This window comes from Lepidochelys olivacea, assembly GCF_965140295.1.
Source record: "Lepidochelys olivacea isolate rLepOli2 genome assembly, chromosome: 1".
NCBI lineage: Eukaryota > Metazoa > Chordata > Testudines > Cheloniidae > Lepidochelys > Lepidochelys olivacea.
This window is the reverse complement of record NC_140411.1, coordinates 12,733,370-12,751,786: the sequence shown is the minus strand read 5'-3', so window position 1 is coordinate 12,751,786 and position 18,417 is coordinate 12,733,370. Positions and strand designations below refer to the sequence as shown.

General features: G+C 45.2%; 1 protein-coding gene across 2 annotated transcripts in view; it reads left to right on the top strand.

The window, feature by feature from the left end:
* The window catches only part of XRRA1 (X-ray radiation resistance associated 1), a 58,065-nt gene that overhangs the window by 26,495 nt on the left and 13,153 nt on the right, over positions 1-18,417 (top strand). For both annotated transcript variants that reach the window (XM_084623258.1, XM_084623259.1), the window contains exons 5-10: positions 729-801; positions 4,277-4,374; positions 6,385-6,518; positions 12,581-12,682; positions 14,905-15,164; positions 16,437-16,477. In XM_084623258.1, the coding sequence (XP_084479384.1) occupies positions 729-801; positions 4,277-4,374; positions 6,385-6,518; positions 12,581-12,682; positions 14,905-15,164; positions 16,437-16,477 (708 nt within the window). The remainder of the gene's footprint in view (positions 1-728; positions 802-4,276; positions 4,375-6,384; positions 6,519-12,580; positions 12,683-14,904; positions 15,165-16,436; positions 16,478-18,417) is intronic.

Genomic DNA, 18,417 nt, shown 5'->3' with positions numbered 1-18,417 from the left:
ACGTAATATACATGTTCCCATACTAAATATTAAATAAGTACCCTGGACATACTGAAGTGGTGGCTCCTGTGGATAGATGACTGGTGAAAATGTTCTTGGGGTGTGCGTGGCTGAGTAAAACTGTCAGGTCCCACACTCCCATGTGTGTGGACGGCAGGGTACAGGGGTGTCCCTGTCTCTATCCCAGTCCAGTGCGGAGGGGAGGCCTCGGAGAGTCAGCGGGTACACGTACTGTGTTGGAGAGTGAGTGTGCCCTGCACTCACCCTGCAGTAGCTGCTCCTGTCCATGGGATTGGGACTGGCTCCCCGCTCTGTCCCATTGGCTCTCGCCACTTGCAGATTTTCGGTGTCAGGCTCCTCTGAACAGGGGAGGGAGTCTAAGCCATCTGCCCACCCCAAGAAGACAAGAGGGGAAAGGGAAAGAAGAGGTGAAAAGGTCACCAGTCCTTTTGTGAAGATGGGATGCTGATGCTGGGGTTAGAGGGGTGAGGGGCCCAGTGAGGGGCTAAAGTGGAGTTCCTGGCTGAGCCATAAGAGACTGGAGCAATTGATCACCCAAGTTAGTAACTCTGCAGTGAAGACAGACCCTCAGACAATTGCTGTCCATTTTCAGAATGCACAGTAGGAAACAAATACTAAGAAGTGCTACAGCTTAGAAGTTGTGAGAAAAAAAGATCCAGCTATTTCAAAATGGGTACGAACACTTGTTTTTCTTTCTCTTCTTTCAGGCTAAAGAAGATGACTTTGAGCAGTTTGATTCTGTTGCTTATATCAATGCTACAGAAAACCTATTGACTTTAGGTAAGAAGGGACATTGCTGAAATGTAGACATATCTCTTAGACAGAGGCGCATAATACAGAGAAGCTAAACATCTCTGAGATTATGGCTAGAATCTCACAAATAGGTTTAAACAAGAAGACACATGTGGCGCCTCTAGGCAGGAGAATTGCTCCCCAGCATTCAGAAGATCTCAAAGCGCTGTAAGAAGGAGGCCAGTATCACTATTCCCATTTTACAGATGGGGAAACTGAGGCACCAACAGGTGAATTGACTTGTTCAAGGCCTCCCAGCAGGCCAGTGGCAGAAACAAGGAATAGAAACCAGGTCTCCTTAGTCCCAAGTGTTGGGAGCACAGGTCTGACAGACACCTGCTCTGATTTAACAGAAATTGCAGAGTAATCTTGTTCAGTGTTGCACATAAGTAAGAAAGATGCAACGTAATCACGTTTGTGAGGAAAATCAGAAGATGCAAGCAACTACAGCACTGGAAGAAACTGGTCTGAGTTAGCACAAAACTTGTACTGGCAGGGGTGGAGGATTGATAGGGAGAGACTAATAAATAGGTATGAGAAAAGATAACAAAAAGTTATATATATATCAGCCTAACGAAGGGAAGTTGAAGCTGTGAATTGTTTGGTGCTGGACTTGACAGTGGTGAGATCATCCTGATGTGTTTTCCCACTTGTAAGTAACTGATCACTGCTTGTTCGCGCTTTGTCTTTATACAGATTTGTAGACCCACTTGCAGAGTGGTGTATTTCAAGCCAACACAAGCCTAGTGCTGTATGATCAGTTATTACTTTGGAGAAAATAAAAGAAACTAATTTCAGTTGAGAATAAAAAAGTTAAGCTAAATGTTTCCTTCAGTGGTTCAAGGATACACCCAGATCAGAGGGGAGGAAACGTGTGAAACTGACTTACATCTTTGAAAAAGAGCAAATTATACTGGGCCATCATGTACTGTAGAGATCGTGTTGAGTTGAGGTGTGGTTTATATTTTCTTTCAAACGTGTTTGTCAGTAATATCAAGAATTTCCAGAGTTGTAATAATTAATTACAACATTTTTGAAGGGATATTAAACATCATGCTACAAGATTTAAGCTTGTGTCTCTGCTCTTGGAGATCAGGATGAGACCTAATGTGGGGAACAGATTGCCCCACATCTGCCTACTACAGGGCTCTTACACCTTCCTCTGAACCATCTGGCACTGGCCACTGTCCGAGACAGGCTATTGGACTGGATGGGCCTTGGGTCTGATCCATAAGCTGACCATCTTCCATTGTACCTGTTTAACCTTTACTAGCTTTACGACAGCATGAGCATAAGAGAACACTGGGGCATGTAATCCAGCTGGTGGGTCATCTTTATGGGGAGATATCTAGGATAGGCCAGGAAGGATTGAAGTATGGATGGTTGGCCATGCAGAGGAAGACTAAGGCTTGGTCTACACTTGAAAGATATATTAGCATAGCTACCTCAATCAGGGGTGTGAAAAAACCCACCCCTGCCCAGCGTAGCAACGCTGACATAACTGCTCCTACACTGCGGGTTATGTTGATGGAAGAGTGCTTCCGTTGACATAGCTAATGTAATTTGGGGAGGTGGTGTTCCTGCCTTGACAAAAAAGAAACAACCCTTCTGTAGGTATAGGCTGCTATGGGGCGATGTTGGCATAGCAGTGCCAACCTAGCTATGCTGACATAGTCTCTGCAGTGTAGACATACCCTTAAATGAGACAAAACTGGGAAACTGAAAACAGTGATGGTCAGGCAAAAACATTGAGGGATCGAAGATGTCAGTTTATGGGTGGGGTCTGTGAAGGAGCACACTAGAAGAGTTTAAACACTCAGCATGATAGGAGTTCACGCAGGGTTTTAAAAACAAAGATGGCAGCAGTTGTGAACCGGATCCTGAAATATATTGGGAGCCACTGGAATGATCTGAGGATGGGATGATGTCATGCTTTCTTATTAACATGGGAAGAGAAGAAGCAGTATTCTGTACATTCTGGAATGTAGGGGTTGGAGATGCTACGGGGAAGGGAGTTGCAGCCATCAAGATAAGAAGCAACCTTGAGGCATGGATGAAGACTGCAGCTGAAACAGGTCCATACATGGTCAATATTACCGAGGGGGTGAGAGCTGCATTTGGAGGCATATTTAGGGATATGCAGGATTGCTCCTGACACAGCCAGTAGGAGAGGGGATCGGAAGAGAAGCAATGGCTGGCATTATTTTGTTGGAAGTGGACCAATGTTCCTGAACACTTTTGGCTCCAATCCGGTCATTGATAGCACCTGGAGGACTGCCTGTGACACTCCATGTGTTATTAATTGCAGGATTGGGGTCCTAGTTGTGATCCATGTGGAGGCCATTCCAAATTCCCAGGACCCACCATAAAATCAAATTGCAGACTCAGTTCTTTACTTAACAAAAAAGGACATTGTTAACTCCCACCTCTGCACTCCAGTGACTCTCCTAATCCTTGGTGGGACAGATTGTTTTGGGTTCCCAAACTCCCGCTCTTGATTGTTTAAAGGGGCTAGCAGTTAGCTTCCGTGTTGGCCAGTGTTTTGTTTCAGTTTGTTTTGCTCAAGACTGGGAAGCGATGCTGAAAATTAACATTGAGCATTTTACAAAAAGGAGCTCTGGATAGCCCAAGGGGTACGTAATAGGATATAGAGTCTTTCACTTTGACTGCCGCCCAGGTTAGTAATGACTAAAAGTTGTTATTGTCTGATGGCTGTTCACTGGCCCTTCAATGGTGACTTTGATGGCCTCAGTCCAGTTCCTAATGGACATGGATACACACCACTAAACAATCACTAGAATTGGTACTGAGACCAGAGAATAAATGGCAATGGAGACTGAGCTCATAGAGGTGGTCGGTCCCTCTAGGGCAGGCTTGAGGCCACAGTAGCTTTCACTGCCATTACCCATGATGCACCTGATGTTTATATAAATAAGGGACTTTGGTCTCCAGGCTTGTCAAGCAGGATTCTCTGCTTGGTGTTCCTTGTGGTTCCCTCATGTTGTACCTCTTCACCCCATCCCTGTTTGTTCATGTTTTTATCCCCCATATTCAGTTAAGTGCTAAATGCTGCCCCATCACTCACCTGAGGGGGCAGGCCTTCTCTTGCTGTGTGGGTTCTGCCCATCTCTCAGGCTTTAGGGGCCAGTGCTTTTCACCAACACTAAATTCACTTATGAGAGATTTTCAAGGCAGCATAAGGGAGTTAGCTGTCCATTTTCCATTGACTTTCAGTGAGAGCTAGGCCCCTCACTGTTAGCCCCCCCCTTTTTTTTAAAGGCTAGAATTTAAAAACAAAACCATATAAATGATCATTAGAAATAAAATCTCCTTTGTTTTTCTCTCCCAGAAAAACATGGTCCCACTCTCTCCTGCCAGCTGGGCACCTTGGCTGGTTCCACAGCAAGATGTCAATTGTGCTTTCAATTTCTCATACGACTTTTTTCTCTTTTTATCTATTTAGAAGCATTTCGTAAGTTTTCTGGGCTAAGGGAACTAGAACTTTCCTTGAATGGACTAAGAAATCTTAAAATCAGCGCTGGAGACTTTCTGCACTTGGAAGTAAGATCAGAGGGAAGGTGGAAACCAAACTCATCTTCTACCCACCCACATTTAGAGTTGTCATAACCAGGTGTAACATTATTGAATATTTGTTATTAACATTATTTAGCAGGGTATTTGGATTTCATTGTGGATATTGTAAAGGAAACCTGAGCAAAATGGTGAAGATGTGGGCAGAATATATAATGAGGAATTCAATAAGGAGATTTTTATCTTTTCACCTTGGGCACAGATGTGATTCACATACTCCATTGGTGACAAGAGTGAATGTAACTATAGGCTGGTTGAAAGAAAAGGAGTACTTGTGGCACCTTAGAGACTAACCAATTTATTAGAGCATAAGCTTTCGTGAGCTACAGCTCACTTCCTCAGATGCATATCGTGGAAACTGCAGCAGGCTTTATATATACACAGAGAATATGAAACAATACCTCCTCCCACCCCACTGTCCTGCTGGTAATAGCTTATCTAAAGTGATCATCAGGTGGGCCATTTCCAGCACAAATCCAGGTTTTCTCACCCTCCACCCCCCCACACAAATTCACTCTCCTGCTGGTGATAGCCCATCCAAAGTGACAACTCTTTACACAATGTGCATGACAATCAAGTTGGGCTATTTCCTGCACAAATCCAGGTTTTCTCACATCCCCCCCACCCCCATACACACACAAACTCACTCTCCTGCTGGTAATAGTGTGTGTGTATGGGGGTGGGGGGGATGTGAGAAAACCTGGATTTGTGCAGGAAATAGCCCAACTTGATTGTCATGCACATTGTGTAAAGAGTTGTCACTTTGGATGGGCTATCACCAGCAGGAGAGTGAATTTGTGTGGGGGGGTGGAGGGTGAGAAAACCTGGATTTGTGCTGGAAATGGCCCACCTGATGATCACTTTAGATAAGCTATTACCAGCAGGACAGTGGGGTGGGAGGAGGTATTGTTTCATATTCTCTGTGTATATATAAAGCCTGCTGCAGTTTCCACGATATGCATCTGAGGAAGTGAGCTGTAGCTCACGAAAGCTTATGCTCTAATAAATTGGTTAGTCTCTAAGGTGCCACAAGTACTCCTTTTCTTTTTGCGAATACAGACTAACACGGCTGTTACTCTGAAACCTGTCGTATAGGCTGGTTGTTACTCAGTATTTCATGTGATACCCATGTTGGAAATTGGTGGGATGAGATGGTGATGCCTTCAGAATTGCTTTAAATTCCCAGGCTGGCTATTTTGGGGCATCTTTCATTCAGACACTGAATAAGGAACATTGAAAAGATTTTTCTGCTACTTTTATGGGAAAATGTCATTTTTAGATACAATTTTTCAGTGTTTTAACTAAAGCCAGTTCCTACATTCTTTAGAGCTGTTCTTTTAAACCAGTTATGTTCGTGATTAGAGGAAGGAGCAAAGTGTAGTCTTTAGAGCGCAGGACTGGGAGCATGGAGACCAGGTTTTATTCCCGCCCCTGCCAGAGGGATACTGTGTGACCTTGGGTGAGTCAAGGAACCGCTCTGTGCCTCAGTTTCCCAATCCCCCGAGACCTCTTCCATTTGCAAGCCAAGCTAGGCTTACACTGCACACACTCAGAATCATTTTGAAAGTGCTTTGAAAAGCTCCAGTGGAAGGTGCATCAGAAGTGCAAGGTATTATAAAAATATTTCCACTAATGATGACTTGAAAACTCTTCTGTCACAAAATCTTCCTTTTTCAGGCACTTCCCTGACAATTTCTGTTTCCCTGCTCACACCTGAACTGTTGTCACAGGTATCAGATGCATCTAAGCAAGGGCTCAATGCTGAGCTCTTCCTGCAAAAGGCTGAGCATCCTCCACCCCCACCGAAGTCACTGGAAGTTGCGTGTCCCCATCATCTCATAGGATCGGGCCTCACTGAATATTACTTACTTATTATTATTTATTAATATCCTATATATATAGGAAGCCATAAATAATTCCAGCAGAGGCCAATGTGTTTGTTTTTTGCTACATTGGGAATTTATTTTACCTTTCCCCTAGATACTGGATCTTTCTTATAACAATTTGTCTCCTGAGGATGTTCGGACATTGGGAGTTTTGTCTCAACTTAAGGTTCTTCACCTAACAGCCAATGGACTTAGATCTCTTCCTTCTGACCTGATAGTCTCAGAGAAGTAAGTCCAGAAAGAGAGAGACTCGTGAAGCATTATTCATTTGAGCTGAATAAAAAGACAGACTCTCACTGTGTATTATCAGTCTTTCTGAAATGTAACCACGGCACTGTGCTGTTTAAAAGACATGCTGTTGTAGGTAAGGTGAGGATCATGTAGCAGGTTACGTTGTTAACATGACTGTTGGATGGCTGTTGTCACGGCTGGCAGGCCAAGGATTGAGCTTGTCTTGACAGCAATCACTTCTTACCTGGAAAACTGAAACCTGTTTTTTTTTTTCTGGGTGAAAAAAATCCATCAGTGAAAGAGCCTCATGGCTGATGGCAGAGTGAGTGTGACTCTCCTGCCCCCCAGGAAATACGGAGTTGGCCAGCAGGTTAGATTCCAAAAGCACACAGGTTTACCGTGGAAAATCCAGCTCGATCAGTTAGCTGAAGAAGAACTGTGTGAGCTGCAGACTTCTCTCTGTCAGTCAGCTCTGAAATGGAGCTTCACTGGCAACGGATGCCCATGAGACCAAATATTCCCCTTCCCCTCCCACGTATGGTGACCAGATGTCCCAATTTTATGGGGACATTCCCAATATTCAGGGCTTTTTTTCGTATAGGTGATTTACCCTCACTTCCCTGTCCTGATTTTTCACACTTCCTATCTGGTCACCCTACTCTCATGGGTGATTGGGCAGGACAGAGCCCCCCTTACTAAAGGCTTGCACACAAGGTGCTGAAGACTCTGGATACAGTTCAGCAAAGCACTTAAGCATGTGCTTAGCTATAAGCATGTGATCAGTCCTGTTGACTTCAGCCCCATGGGGACTATGACAGCACCTGTCCCGTGATCAAGGTGGGAGAAGAACCTCCCATCCACCCCAACACCCAAGTGTTGGGTTTTTTTTTTAACAGCTGCCTCCCCTAGAAATCTAGGCCCTGCTCCCATCCGTCTCCCCTACCACTGCACGCCCAGCTGCTGCCTCCCATCCCAGAGCAGAAGAAGAGGGCCAAGCTGGGAACCTTTGTATTGCAGAATCTTATTTGTGCACTCCAACAGCTCCTCCTGTGTCAGCCCATTCCTCTGTAACTTAAAGGGGCCCAACCATCCAAACTATTGGGTGTCTTCTGGGAAGTTCTGAGCACTTAAATTCCCATTGAAGTCAAAGGTCCTCCACACCTTTTAAGAGGAGCCTGTCATCTGTGTGTCTTCTGGTTTGAATCCAGCCCAGGTTGGTAATTACCCCAAGTTGTTACCTATTTGATTGCCTGTGAGAGGAAAGCATGGTGGCCTAATGGAAAGAGCACTGGAGTGGGACTTGGGAGTCCTTGGTTCTGTTCCCACCTCTGCTGCTGAGTGACCTTGGGACAAGTCACATCCCCTTTCTGTGCCTCAGTTTTTCCCGCTGTTAAATGGGGATGATGATACTGACCTCCTTTGTATAGTGCTTTGCGATGTACTGATGAAAAGTGCTATGTAAGAGCTAGGGGTTCTTATGTGTGAAATGGATTGGTGATGTCATTCCAGTTTGAAGTGATCAGAGGAGTCTTTGCAATAATTGGCCCCTGTGAACAATTCCCCCTCATTCCTGAGTGCCCCCTTGTGGCTGGGCACTCTGATGCTGTGATTACCATCCACTTACCCTCTTGAGCCCCTTCAGACTCTACAACAGGCTCAATAATACCCCTCCTTGGGACCGTTGTTACCAAAACATCGTGCAAACAATCTGTAAGAAAACTCCCCAAACATGGACCATTTATTGTCCCCAGTCCTTAAATTCACACAGCATCTGGGACATCAATGTAGCATATACCACAGTCTGGCATCTTCCACTACATCCATGCTCTTCTTTGGTCCTCACCTGTCCTTTTGCCTGGACAGTTACTGCAACCCTTCCAGATGAAGTGTAGCCCTGCTCTTCCCAGCAGGCCCTTCCCCAGCCTCTCTGCTGGGAGTTCATCCTCTGGCATGGGTTCATCCTCACCAGGGGACCACTCATCACTCCCCCAGTTCCATTAACCTCTCATCTCAGAAAGGCTGTCAGCTGGGCCTGCTCCCCTGGCCCTCAGTTCTCTCTGGTTCCAATGTGCAGACACCAGTGGGTAAGCCCCGCCTTCAGTGGATCAGTGGATACTCCCCTGCCTTCAGCGCTATCTAGCCCTTGGCCCCAACTTGGAAGTCAGGAGGCACCTCCCTCTGCTGCTGCCTTGAGCCTTCTCCAGTTTGGGGAAGTCAGCCAGCAAACCACTCACTCACTCGCCCGCCTGCCCAGAACCTCCGACAGCCTCCTTCAGGGGCCTTTTCCCTCTCTATTCCTGCCTTCCAAGGTCAGAAGGTATCATTGGGATCATCTAGTCTGACCTCCTGTATAACACAGGCCATAGAGTTTCCCCAAAATAATTCCTAGAGCAAAGCTTTTAGAAAAACATCCAGTCTTCATCTAAAAGTTGCCAGTGATGAAGAATCCACCACGACCCTTGGTAAATCGTTCTAATTACCCTCCCTGTTAAAAAATGTACATCTTATTTCCACTCTTAATTTATCTAGCTTCAATTTCCAGCCATTGGAGCGTGTTATACCTTTCTCTGCCAGATTGGAGAGCCCATTAGTAAATATTTGTTTTCCATGTAGGTAATCAAGTCACCCCTTAACCTTCTCTTTCTTCATCTAAATAGATTGAGCTCTTTGAGTCTACTGCTATGTCATGTTTTCTAATCATTTTCCTGGCTCTTCTTTGAGCCCTCTCCAGTCTATCAGCATCCTTCTTGAATTGTGGTCACCAGAACTGGACACAGTATTCCAGCAGCAGTCATACTAGTGCCAAATACTGGTAGAGTAACCTCTCTACTCCTACTCAAGATTCCCCTGTTTATGCATCCCAGGATCACATTAGCTCTTTTGGCCACAATATCACATGGGGAGCTCATGCTCAGCTGATTATCCAGCACGCCCCCAAATCTTTTTTTGAGTCTCTGCTTCCCAGGATAGAGTCCCCTGTTGTGTAAGCATAGCCTACATTCTTTGTTCCTGGTTGTATACATTACATTTAGCCATATTAAAATGCATGTTGTTTGCTTGTGCCCAGTTTACGAAGCGATCAGATGGTGCTGAATCAGTGACCTGCTCTTCATTATTTACCAGTCCCTGAATTTTTGTGGCATCTGCAAATTTTTATCAGTGAGGATTTTATGTTTTCTTTCAGGTCATCAATAAAAATATTAAATAGCATAGGGTCTAGAACCAATATGTGTGGGACTCCACTGGACACACACTCGCTCGATGACAACGGCCTGTTTACAAACACATTTTGAGACCTATCAGCCAGTTTGTAATCCATTGAATGTGGTGCCTTGTTAAAATTATATAGTTCTAGTTTTTAAATCAAAATTTCGTGCGGTACCAAGTCAAACGCCTTACAGAAGTCTAAGTATATTACATCAGCACCATTAGCTTTATCAACCTAACTTGTCATCTCATCAGAAAACGATATCAAGTTAGATCAGCTCTATTTTCCATAAGCCGATGATTCGCCCTGCCCTCTTAGTAGGCCAAACTGGGAGCTCCTGTTTGGGTATAGGGGAGCTGGACCTGCTTCATTTAGAGGGGCCAGCCACCCTATGACAACCCCCTTGTTGACAGTTGGAATGAAAGGGCCAAGGCTGATATTTATTAGTTAGTGCTTGCATAGTGCTTAGAAGGCAGAAAGCCTTAAGGTTTTGTATAACTATTTACTCACCGGGGGATAAAAATCAACGATTGTTTAAAAATTAGGGAAAATCAGATTCTTTTCATTTAAGTTGGATTTAAAAATAAAGTGATCATTTTTGTCTTTTTAAAAGCTAAGACATTTAACATTTTCTGTTTACAATTAAATCTGAATTTATGATAAACTACATAAAGGCCTAAACTTGCTTCAGTCTATTCATATATCATGTAAATCATTCTTTGAGCAGGGGGTTGGACTAGATGACCTCCTGAGGTTCCTTCCAACCCTGATATTCTATGATTCTATGAAATAAATGTAACAAATATACTGAGCACACCTCATAAACTTTGACTAAAAAGTTAAAGGCGGCTGTTTGATATACTCAGTCGGGGGGAAACTTCTTTAACTTTTTAGGTAAAGCATTATAAATATGGCACAATATTCTGTACCTCTTTAAGTTAAGTATCAGGATTATTTTCAGTCTTTACAAAGGAATGATCGTTGATTACTTCTTTTTTCTAAATGTCAGTATTTTCCTCTTTCTCTGTGTGTGTGTATGCAGAAAGTCTTTTACCTAGTTACTTTTAGTTTCCAAATTCCATTTTGTAGAAACTTGAAAAATGTGTTTTTTGTGCATATTTGAAATTGAGTTTCAATTTTCATCCAGACGAAGCTTGATACAAGTAAAAAGTGAATTATCTAGTAAATAAGAAACACATCATTCACCATTTTCTAGCATACTTTTGCCTACTCTCATGATGTCTCACTTAAAGCTCTGGGCTCTTGGAGAGAGGTGATTATATGAGGATCTCAGCTTTCATCTGAAAAAATAAGAAGTTGCTAGCCCCCCTGGTTGCAGAGAATGAAAATGTGACCCAAGTGAAAGCTTAAAACCAGAACCCAACCTGTACTTTATTTTTAAAATCTCTTGATTTTTAAGATAATCTTGTGATGGGGGGTGGGGTTGGGGTAGGGGTAGGGGGGGCTGACTCATTATTTTTGAATGTTTGGGGTTGGCAATACTGCTGACAAAAAATGGAGATATTCCAACGTCAATAAATGTTACACTGAGCTGTAGGATTGCTTAAAGAGATATGTACAGTCGTAGTGTATCCTTCACGTTAGCAAAAGAAAAGTACAATATGTATTGCAAAGGTTCTATTTAGCTGTAAGTAATCAAATTAACATGTTTGAATGGTTATCACAACCAATGAGAATGAACTTTTCCTTGGGAAAATATCTAAACATACTCTTGGAAATCAGTTGTTTAAATCCAGGGTTTCTGCTTGCTAATTTAAACTGTGATTGAAACCAGTGGTTGAAATCAATCCGTCCTGCTGACCCCGCTCTTGCCCCTGGAGGGGGTCCTGAGGTCGGGGGTGAGGCACATTAGTGGGTGGTGAGAGGGAAGCTTGCGTTGCTGCAGTGCGCTACCTGTTCGGTGGAGAGGTAGTCAGCGTCACTGTCCAGAACAAGGAAAAGCAAAGAATAAATACGTAAAAATGAAGGGTTGGATTTAAAGAGCAAACACACAGGGAGAACTTCATGTAACTGACCATAATAATTTAGATTCCGATCCCCCATAGGCCTTTGCTCCTGGGGGTAGACCTCACTCACATGAACAATGCCATTGAAATCAGTGGGACTGCTCTCCTGGTGAGGGTGACTCCCTCCCATAAGGGTTTCAGACCCTTACTGAGCCCAGACCTGAAGGCCTAATTGTTAGGGGTACTAAGCACCACCAACTCCCATTGACCTCAGAGGCGTCATGGGAGGCACGGTGATCAGCTCCTCCCAGGATCAGGCCTTCAGTCCTTGCTCAGACAGCACTCCCATTGAAGTCAGTGATCTTGACTATGGGAATTTGACTGAGTATGGCCCTTAGGCCCAGTCCTGCTCCTTTGATGCCAATGTCAAAACTCCCATTGTCTTCTATAGGAGCAGGATCTGCTTCTTAAGGACTGTTGCCAATACTATGCTTAGAACCATCTTTAACATCGCTAAACCATGCCAGAAATATACCTAACGCCTCTAAATCGTGCCAGTAACATGCTTAGAACTACCTATAACATATCTAACCCATGCCAGAAACATGCTTCATGCATCTAAATGTCAGTAATATTCTTAGAACCATCTAATCTTGCCCATAACATACTTAAACAGCTATTAATAAGTTATTAACCCTTTATAAACCATTTACAAATGAAGTCTTAATGGAGCCTGTATTTTAAAAAGGTAACATGTAAAGTCTAAGGCTTATGTCTCTGGTTGAACCAGTGAAGATCTGTTTCTTGCACAGCAGCCAAAAATGTGTTTTTTGACTTCTCTCCACCTGTTTGATTTATTAATGAGATCCCTTTTGTACTTGCAGTGACAGCCCACGTTTAAGGTTTCCATCTCTAGAAGTCTTGTTGCTGGATGACAATGATCTTTCTCACCCGAGCATCTTTGTAAGCCTGGCTAATCTCCGCAGGTAAAGAAACCATCCTGCTGCAGATGTTTCTGACTTCTCTTGGCACACGGCCCGTCTCTGCTCACTGCCCTTAGCAACACATTGAAACTTAAAAATAAATGAGTCTTTTAACTCATTTAGGGTATTTTCCTTTCCACTTTGTTCCATCTTGGGAACTGTAGGTCAAATGAAAACAGCAGCAAAGTGACAATGACCCTCTGGCTGCCCTAAAATAAATGGGTGGGAAGTAATTCGGAATCATGCCAAATGCTTTTGCTCATGTCCCAAGGCTCAGGTAGACCCAGTAGGTTATTTCAGTCCAGCTGAGTTACGGAAGCCAGTGGGAAAAGTCCCTTTGATTTATTATCAGTATTAGCTATTCATACAGCCCACTGGTGGTTTGCGCTGCATTTTAGAGGCATCTGAGTCGAGGAGATCAGTAGGTGGAGAATCAGGCCCCAAGTTCTCGCCAGGAGGGAGCCACCTGCTGAAATAGAATCATGAACACAGTGGTGTGGTCTTTACACATGCGGTGTGTTATAGAACAATAGGATTTGAGAAGGTTTTTGAAGAGGGAGGAGTCTTGTAGGGGGCATGCAGCGGAGCAGCAGGGAAAGCTTGGAGGCGGGCGGAGGAGAGCCGAGTGAAATTTTTCAACTGAAACTTTTTTTCGATGAAAAAAGCAGATTTGGGGCACAAATTTGTGTCCGTTTTGCCAAATTATTTCAATTGTAAGTAGCCAAACAAAGTAAAATCCAAAAAAAAAAAAAAAAAGGGATATGTTTTGCTTTGATATTTTAGAGACAAAACATTTTGATTTTTTGCTTCAAAATGACTTTGTTTCCAACTTTCCTTTAGTTTCATTTTTTTTAAAAAAAGCAAAACCCTTAAACCACGGTCAAGATTGAAAGATTTGGTTTTGAAGGGTTTGAAATGAAACGTTCGGTTAGACCTGAAGCAGTTTTTCTCCCTTTTTTATTTGCTTCAAATTTGAAAAAATGTTTTTGGTTCAACCTGAAATAATTTTTTTCAATTTTTCGGAATTGCCATCAACCTGAAAACTCTCCCAGCTTTCGTGAGGAGTGTGTGAACAAGCCACGGGGAACTGGCAGGAGAGCATTTTATAATAATACCCTGCACTTCTATCACACTAAATGATCTGAAAGCCCTTTGTAAACATTCACGAGTCAGACACCACAGCACCCTGTGAGTTGGCTAAGTGTTGTTAGACCCATTTTACAGGAAGGGAAACTGAGTCACAAAGCGGTGAAGTGTCTCATGCAAGATCACTCAGGCAGTCAGTGGCAGAATTGGGACTAGAATATAGCCACTGTGGGAAGATACTGGGCTAGACAGACCTTTGGTCTGATCCCGTATGCCATTCTTATGTTCTCCTCTGACTTCTAGTGCTGACATTAATCACTAGATTGTATTTTTTTGCAAGCATTTTGGAACTGTAAGTGGCCTGGAGGTGGTGGTTTGGTCTGAATTCAAAGAGAGGCTCTATATGTTATTGTTCTTCCTCAGTGTAGACTTCCTGGAGTAGAATTTCATTGTCTGTGAAGTTCTGAAGAGAGGAGGACGGACAGATTGGGTGGGGATATGGGACTAGGTATCAGGAGCCCTTGATTTTGTTTCTGTTTCTTCAATAAATTTCCTTTGTGACCCTGAACCAGTCAGTTAATCTCTCTGGGCCTCAGCTTCCCCATCTGTCAGCTGGGGATAACCATGCTTACCTTCCACACAGGTTAAATTCATCAATGATTTTTAGCTGCTGTGGAGGTACAAAGTGTCGTTCTGTTCTTACAGCAGGATCCCACTTACCCAAACCCCAGGATCAGCACCTCCTGCTTTAACCAACTGCCAGCTAGTCTTCCTGTCTGTTAGAGCCCAGATAGCTGAGCAAACCTGGGGTCACTCAGGCTACAGAGCCCAATCCTGCAAGACGCTGAGTCTTTCCTGTGAGCTGAGTACTCCCATCGGCTTCCATGGGAGGGAAGGACCCTCAGCACCTTACTCGAGCAGGCCTGTGATTGTTACCTTAGCGTATTGCAGCATAGAGGAAGATCTGAGGGAGAAGCAGCTCTCTCCGAAATCTTCCTCTTGCGTTGTTATGGAGAAGTACAGCGTCCACAGAGGTTCAGGCACGGTTTCCCACTCCGGGTGCTAGTAACAGGGCTTTGTTGCATATTGTGCAGTGGTACCTTTCATTAGGCTTCACGGTCACTTCCTCTTCTGATCAGCCTGAAGCAGTTAAATCTGGACAAGAATGGGATTGCAGAGGTCCCTTACCTGCATCAAATGGAGAATTCCCAGTTCTCCCTCCACCCACCATCGGCAAAGATGGGCACCAAGGCAGAGTCATACAGCTTTCCGCCTAGATTTGGACAGAAGCATGAGCAGCCGCTGCAAGCTGGGGCAGGGTTGCAAGGCCAGCTGGTGACGGAGAAAGAGCAACTAGAATACTTAATTTTACAAAACAACCAGGATCCAGACAGGACAGGTAACAGCGCTGCCTTTCATTCCCGGCTCTCAGGGCCTGCTCCTGTTCCTGTTGAAATCAATGGGAACATTGCCATTGATTTTAGTGGGAGAAGGATCAGGTTTCTTAATCCACGGCTGAGCCTTTCCAGAACCATGTATCAGAGAGACTGCATGCCATGATTAAAACAGCAATACTGTGGAGGATAACGTGTGTGTGTGTGTTATGGGGAGTGTGGGGGTGGGTGGAGGAGACAGGTAACTCAGAGAGTGCCGTTCATTATGAGGTCAGACAAGGTGATCTTAATGGTCCCTTCTGGCCTTAAACATCTATATGGGGTGAAATCCTGGCCCCATTGAAATCAACAGCAAAACTCCCATTGACTTCAGTGGGGCCAGGATCATAGGCGCCAACTTTTCCCAGCGCCGGTGGGTGCTCGATCTCCCCCCCTCCTGGCCCACCGCGACTCCACCCCTGCCCCGCCCCTCCCCGCCCTGCCCCCCCCCCCATTCCAACCCCTTCCCCAAAGTCCCTGCCCCAACTCCGCTCCCTCCCTGCCCCTATTGGACTCCTTCCCCAAATCCCCGTCCTGGCCCTGCCCCTTCCCCAAGCGCGCCGCGTTTCCCCTCCTCCCCCCTCCCTCCCAGCACTTCCCGCTGCGAAACAGCTGTTTTGCAGTGGCAAGCGCTGGGAGTGAGGGGGGAGGAGGGGAAACGCGGCGCGCTCAGGGAAGAGGTGGGGCCAGGACAGGGATTTGGGGAAGTGCTGGGAGCTAGGGGGAGTGCGGTGCGCTCAGGGGAGGAAGCGGAGCTGAGCTGGGGCCGGGGAGCTTGGCTGGTGGTGGGTGCAGAGCACCTACCAATTTTTCCCTGTGGGTGCTCCAGCCCCAGAGCACTCACGGAGTCGGCGCTTATGGCCAGGATTTCACCTGTGGATTACAGTGCAACCAACACGCCCAGTATGTTGAGGCCCTCATCCTGCGCCCTTGACATCCATGGATGTTTCGCCAGTAGGCCGTGAGCAGTACTAGTTGCTATACTTGTTGGCAGACTCAGCCAGAGGCTTTGTTCACCATGAAGACGGTCTCGTCCAGCCTCAGACCGACACTGCATATATGTTTCCGATTCCCCTAGTTACGGGATGGGCCAACACAAAACACAGCTCCATTATGATTTATTTATCAATTATATTATCACAGTAGAACAAAAAGATGGTCCTGCCCCAAAGAGATGACCAGCTAAGTCCCATGCAGTTGTATTTAGAAGACCATGATTTGTTTGTGTTTTATTACAGAGGTCGTTGTCACTTCTGTCTCTCGAGAACCACCATTGCTGGTAAGAATTGTCTGCTGGCTTATAGAATCATAGGACTGGAAGGGACCTCAAGAGGTCACCTAGTCCAGTCCCCTGCACTCATGGCAGGACTAAGTATTATCGAGACCATTCCTGACAAGGGTTTGTCTAACCGCTCTTCAAACTCTCCAATGAGATTATGGTATAGGATGTGCATTCCAAAGTTCTCCTCCTCCTCGGGTTCTTCTCTTTAGGAGCATTAGCCTCTTTCTGCCTTATTCTTTAGAAACCCTTCTGGGAATGCCAAGGCCTTAGCAGCCGGAATGATTTCTGATCAATCGCTTGCCATAACCTGGAGTCTTGTTCAGCTAATTTTCACATACCCTGTTGGATTGAAGGTTTCAGCTCTTCAATCTGCGGTGTGCGTTCAAACTAAAGCTGTATACCATGTTGCTGTGTGGTGCTCCCCACACAGAGGGAAAGTGCGTTCTAACGGTTTCTGGGTCAGGCTGACAGGAGTCCAGAGTTCTGTCCCACCACTGCCAGTTTCTTAATCTGGGATCATGGTCAGGTGACATAGGCCATAATTTGGCAATTGGGTGCCTGAAGTTAGGCTCTGAAATCCATATTTAGGCACTTAAATAAGTGGCCAGATTTTCAGAGATGCTAAGCACCTACACCTCAGCTTCGCTCTCTCTCGGTTTATATCTGTGCTTCAAGCGAGGGGTGAAATTCCCATCTGGAGAAGACATACCCGCGCTAGCTCTGATCAAGCGAGCGCGCTAAAAAGAATGTAGCTGCGGTGGTGTGAGCAGTGGGAGGGGCTAGCTGCCCTGCGTACATACCTAGCATCACAGACAGGTATGTATGTGGGATGGCTAGCCCTTCCTGCCACTCGCAGTGCTGCTATGTTTTGCATGCTAGCTCACTTAGAAGCATGTGTGCACGCACACCCGGAGGAGAGAGAGTAGTTCTGATTCCATCCAGTAGGGGGCAGTTCATTACCCATTTCAAATATTAAACAACAAAGTTTGATGTATTTAAAAATTCTAGAAAATTCCACGCAGAACTCCAGCATTAATGCAACACGCAAAAGCAAGTTCTCTCAAGGCTCCCTGGCTCTGATGGATTAGTCTTTGTTTAAAGCAGATTTAATGCACATTTCTGTTGCTGTTTAAATAACACAGTTGGTCCTATGAACTATCCCAGTGGGAGCATTTTCTGAGGAAGACTCTGTTCATTTCTACTACTCCCAGGCACTTACACAGTGCCTTGCATGCAAAGGTCTCAATGGGCTTTACAAACACACAGCGGTGAGTGAGGGGAAAAAAGGTAGGGTTGTCACCAAACCAGTTGTGCCATTCACTGGTTGGGGCAGATTTTCCTAAAATGATCATTCCACTCTCCTTTCAGGCAAGCTCTCATCAACGGTGATAAAATATTGAATCACAGAATATCACGGTTGGAAGGGATCTCAGGAGGTCATCTAGTCCAACCCCCTGCTCAAAGCAGGACCAATCCCCAATTTTTGCCCCAGATCCCTAAATGGTCCCCTCAGGGATTGAACTCACAACACTGGGTTTAGCAGGCCAATGCTCAAACCACTGAACTATCCCTCACCCCCTGAGGAGGGTGACCCATCACCATTAGACTTCAGAGTTAACACCCCCTTGAGACTGAGAAGGGTCTGTGATGGGGTGTTCACCCTGCAGCAGCACTGAAGGGGTTCAGGTGGCTCAGAAGGGCCCAATTAACCTTATAGGCAGCACCTGTGGGAGAGTCTGGCTTGACTGATAAGCTCTAATTGAGGTGCAGGAGCAGGCTGGGCTTGTGTAAAGCCAGATGCTGAGAGCAGAAGGGGGCATTAGGAAGACTCTACAGTCACTCTCTGGGCACAGAGAGGTAGTAGGAGACCCAGTGAGGAGCAAAAACCCTGGTATTCTGTCCCTGACGGAAGGGGTTTATCTCGAGGAGTTGTGGGG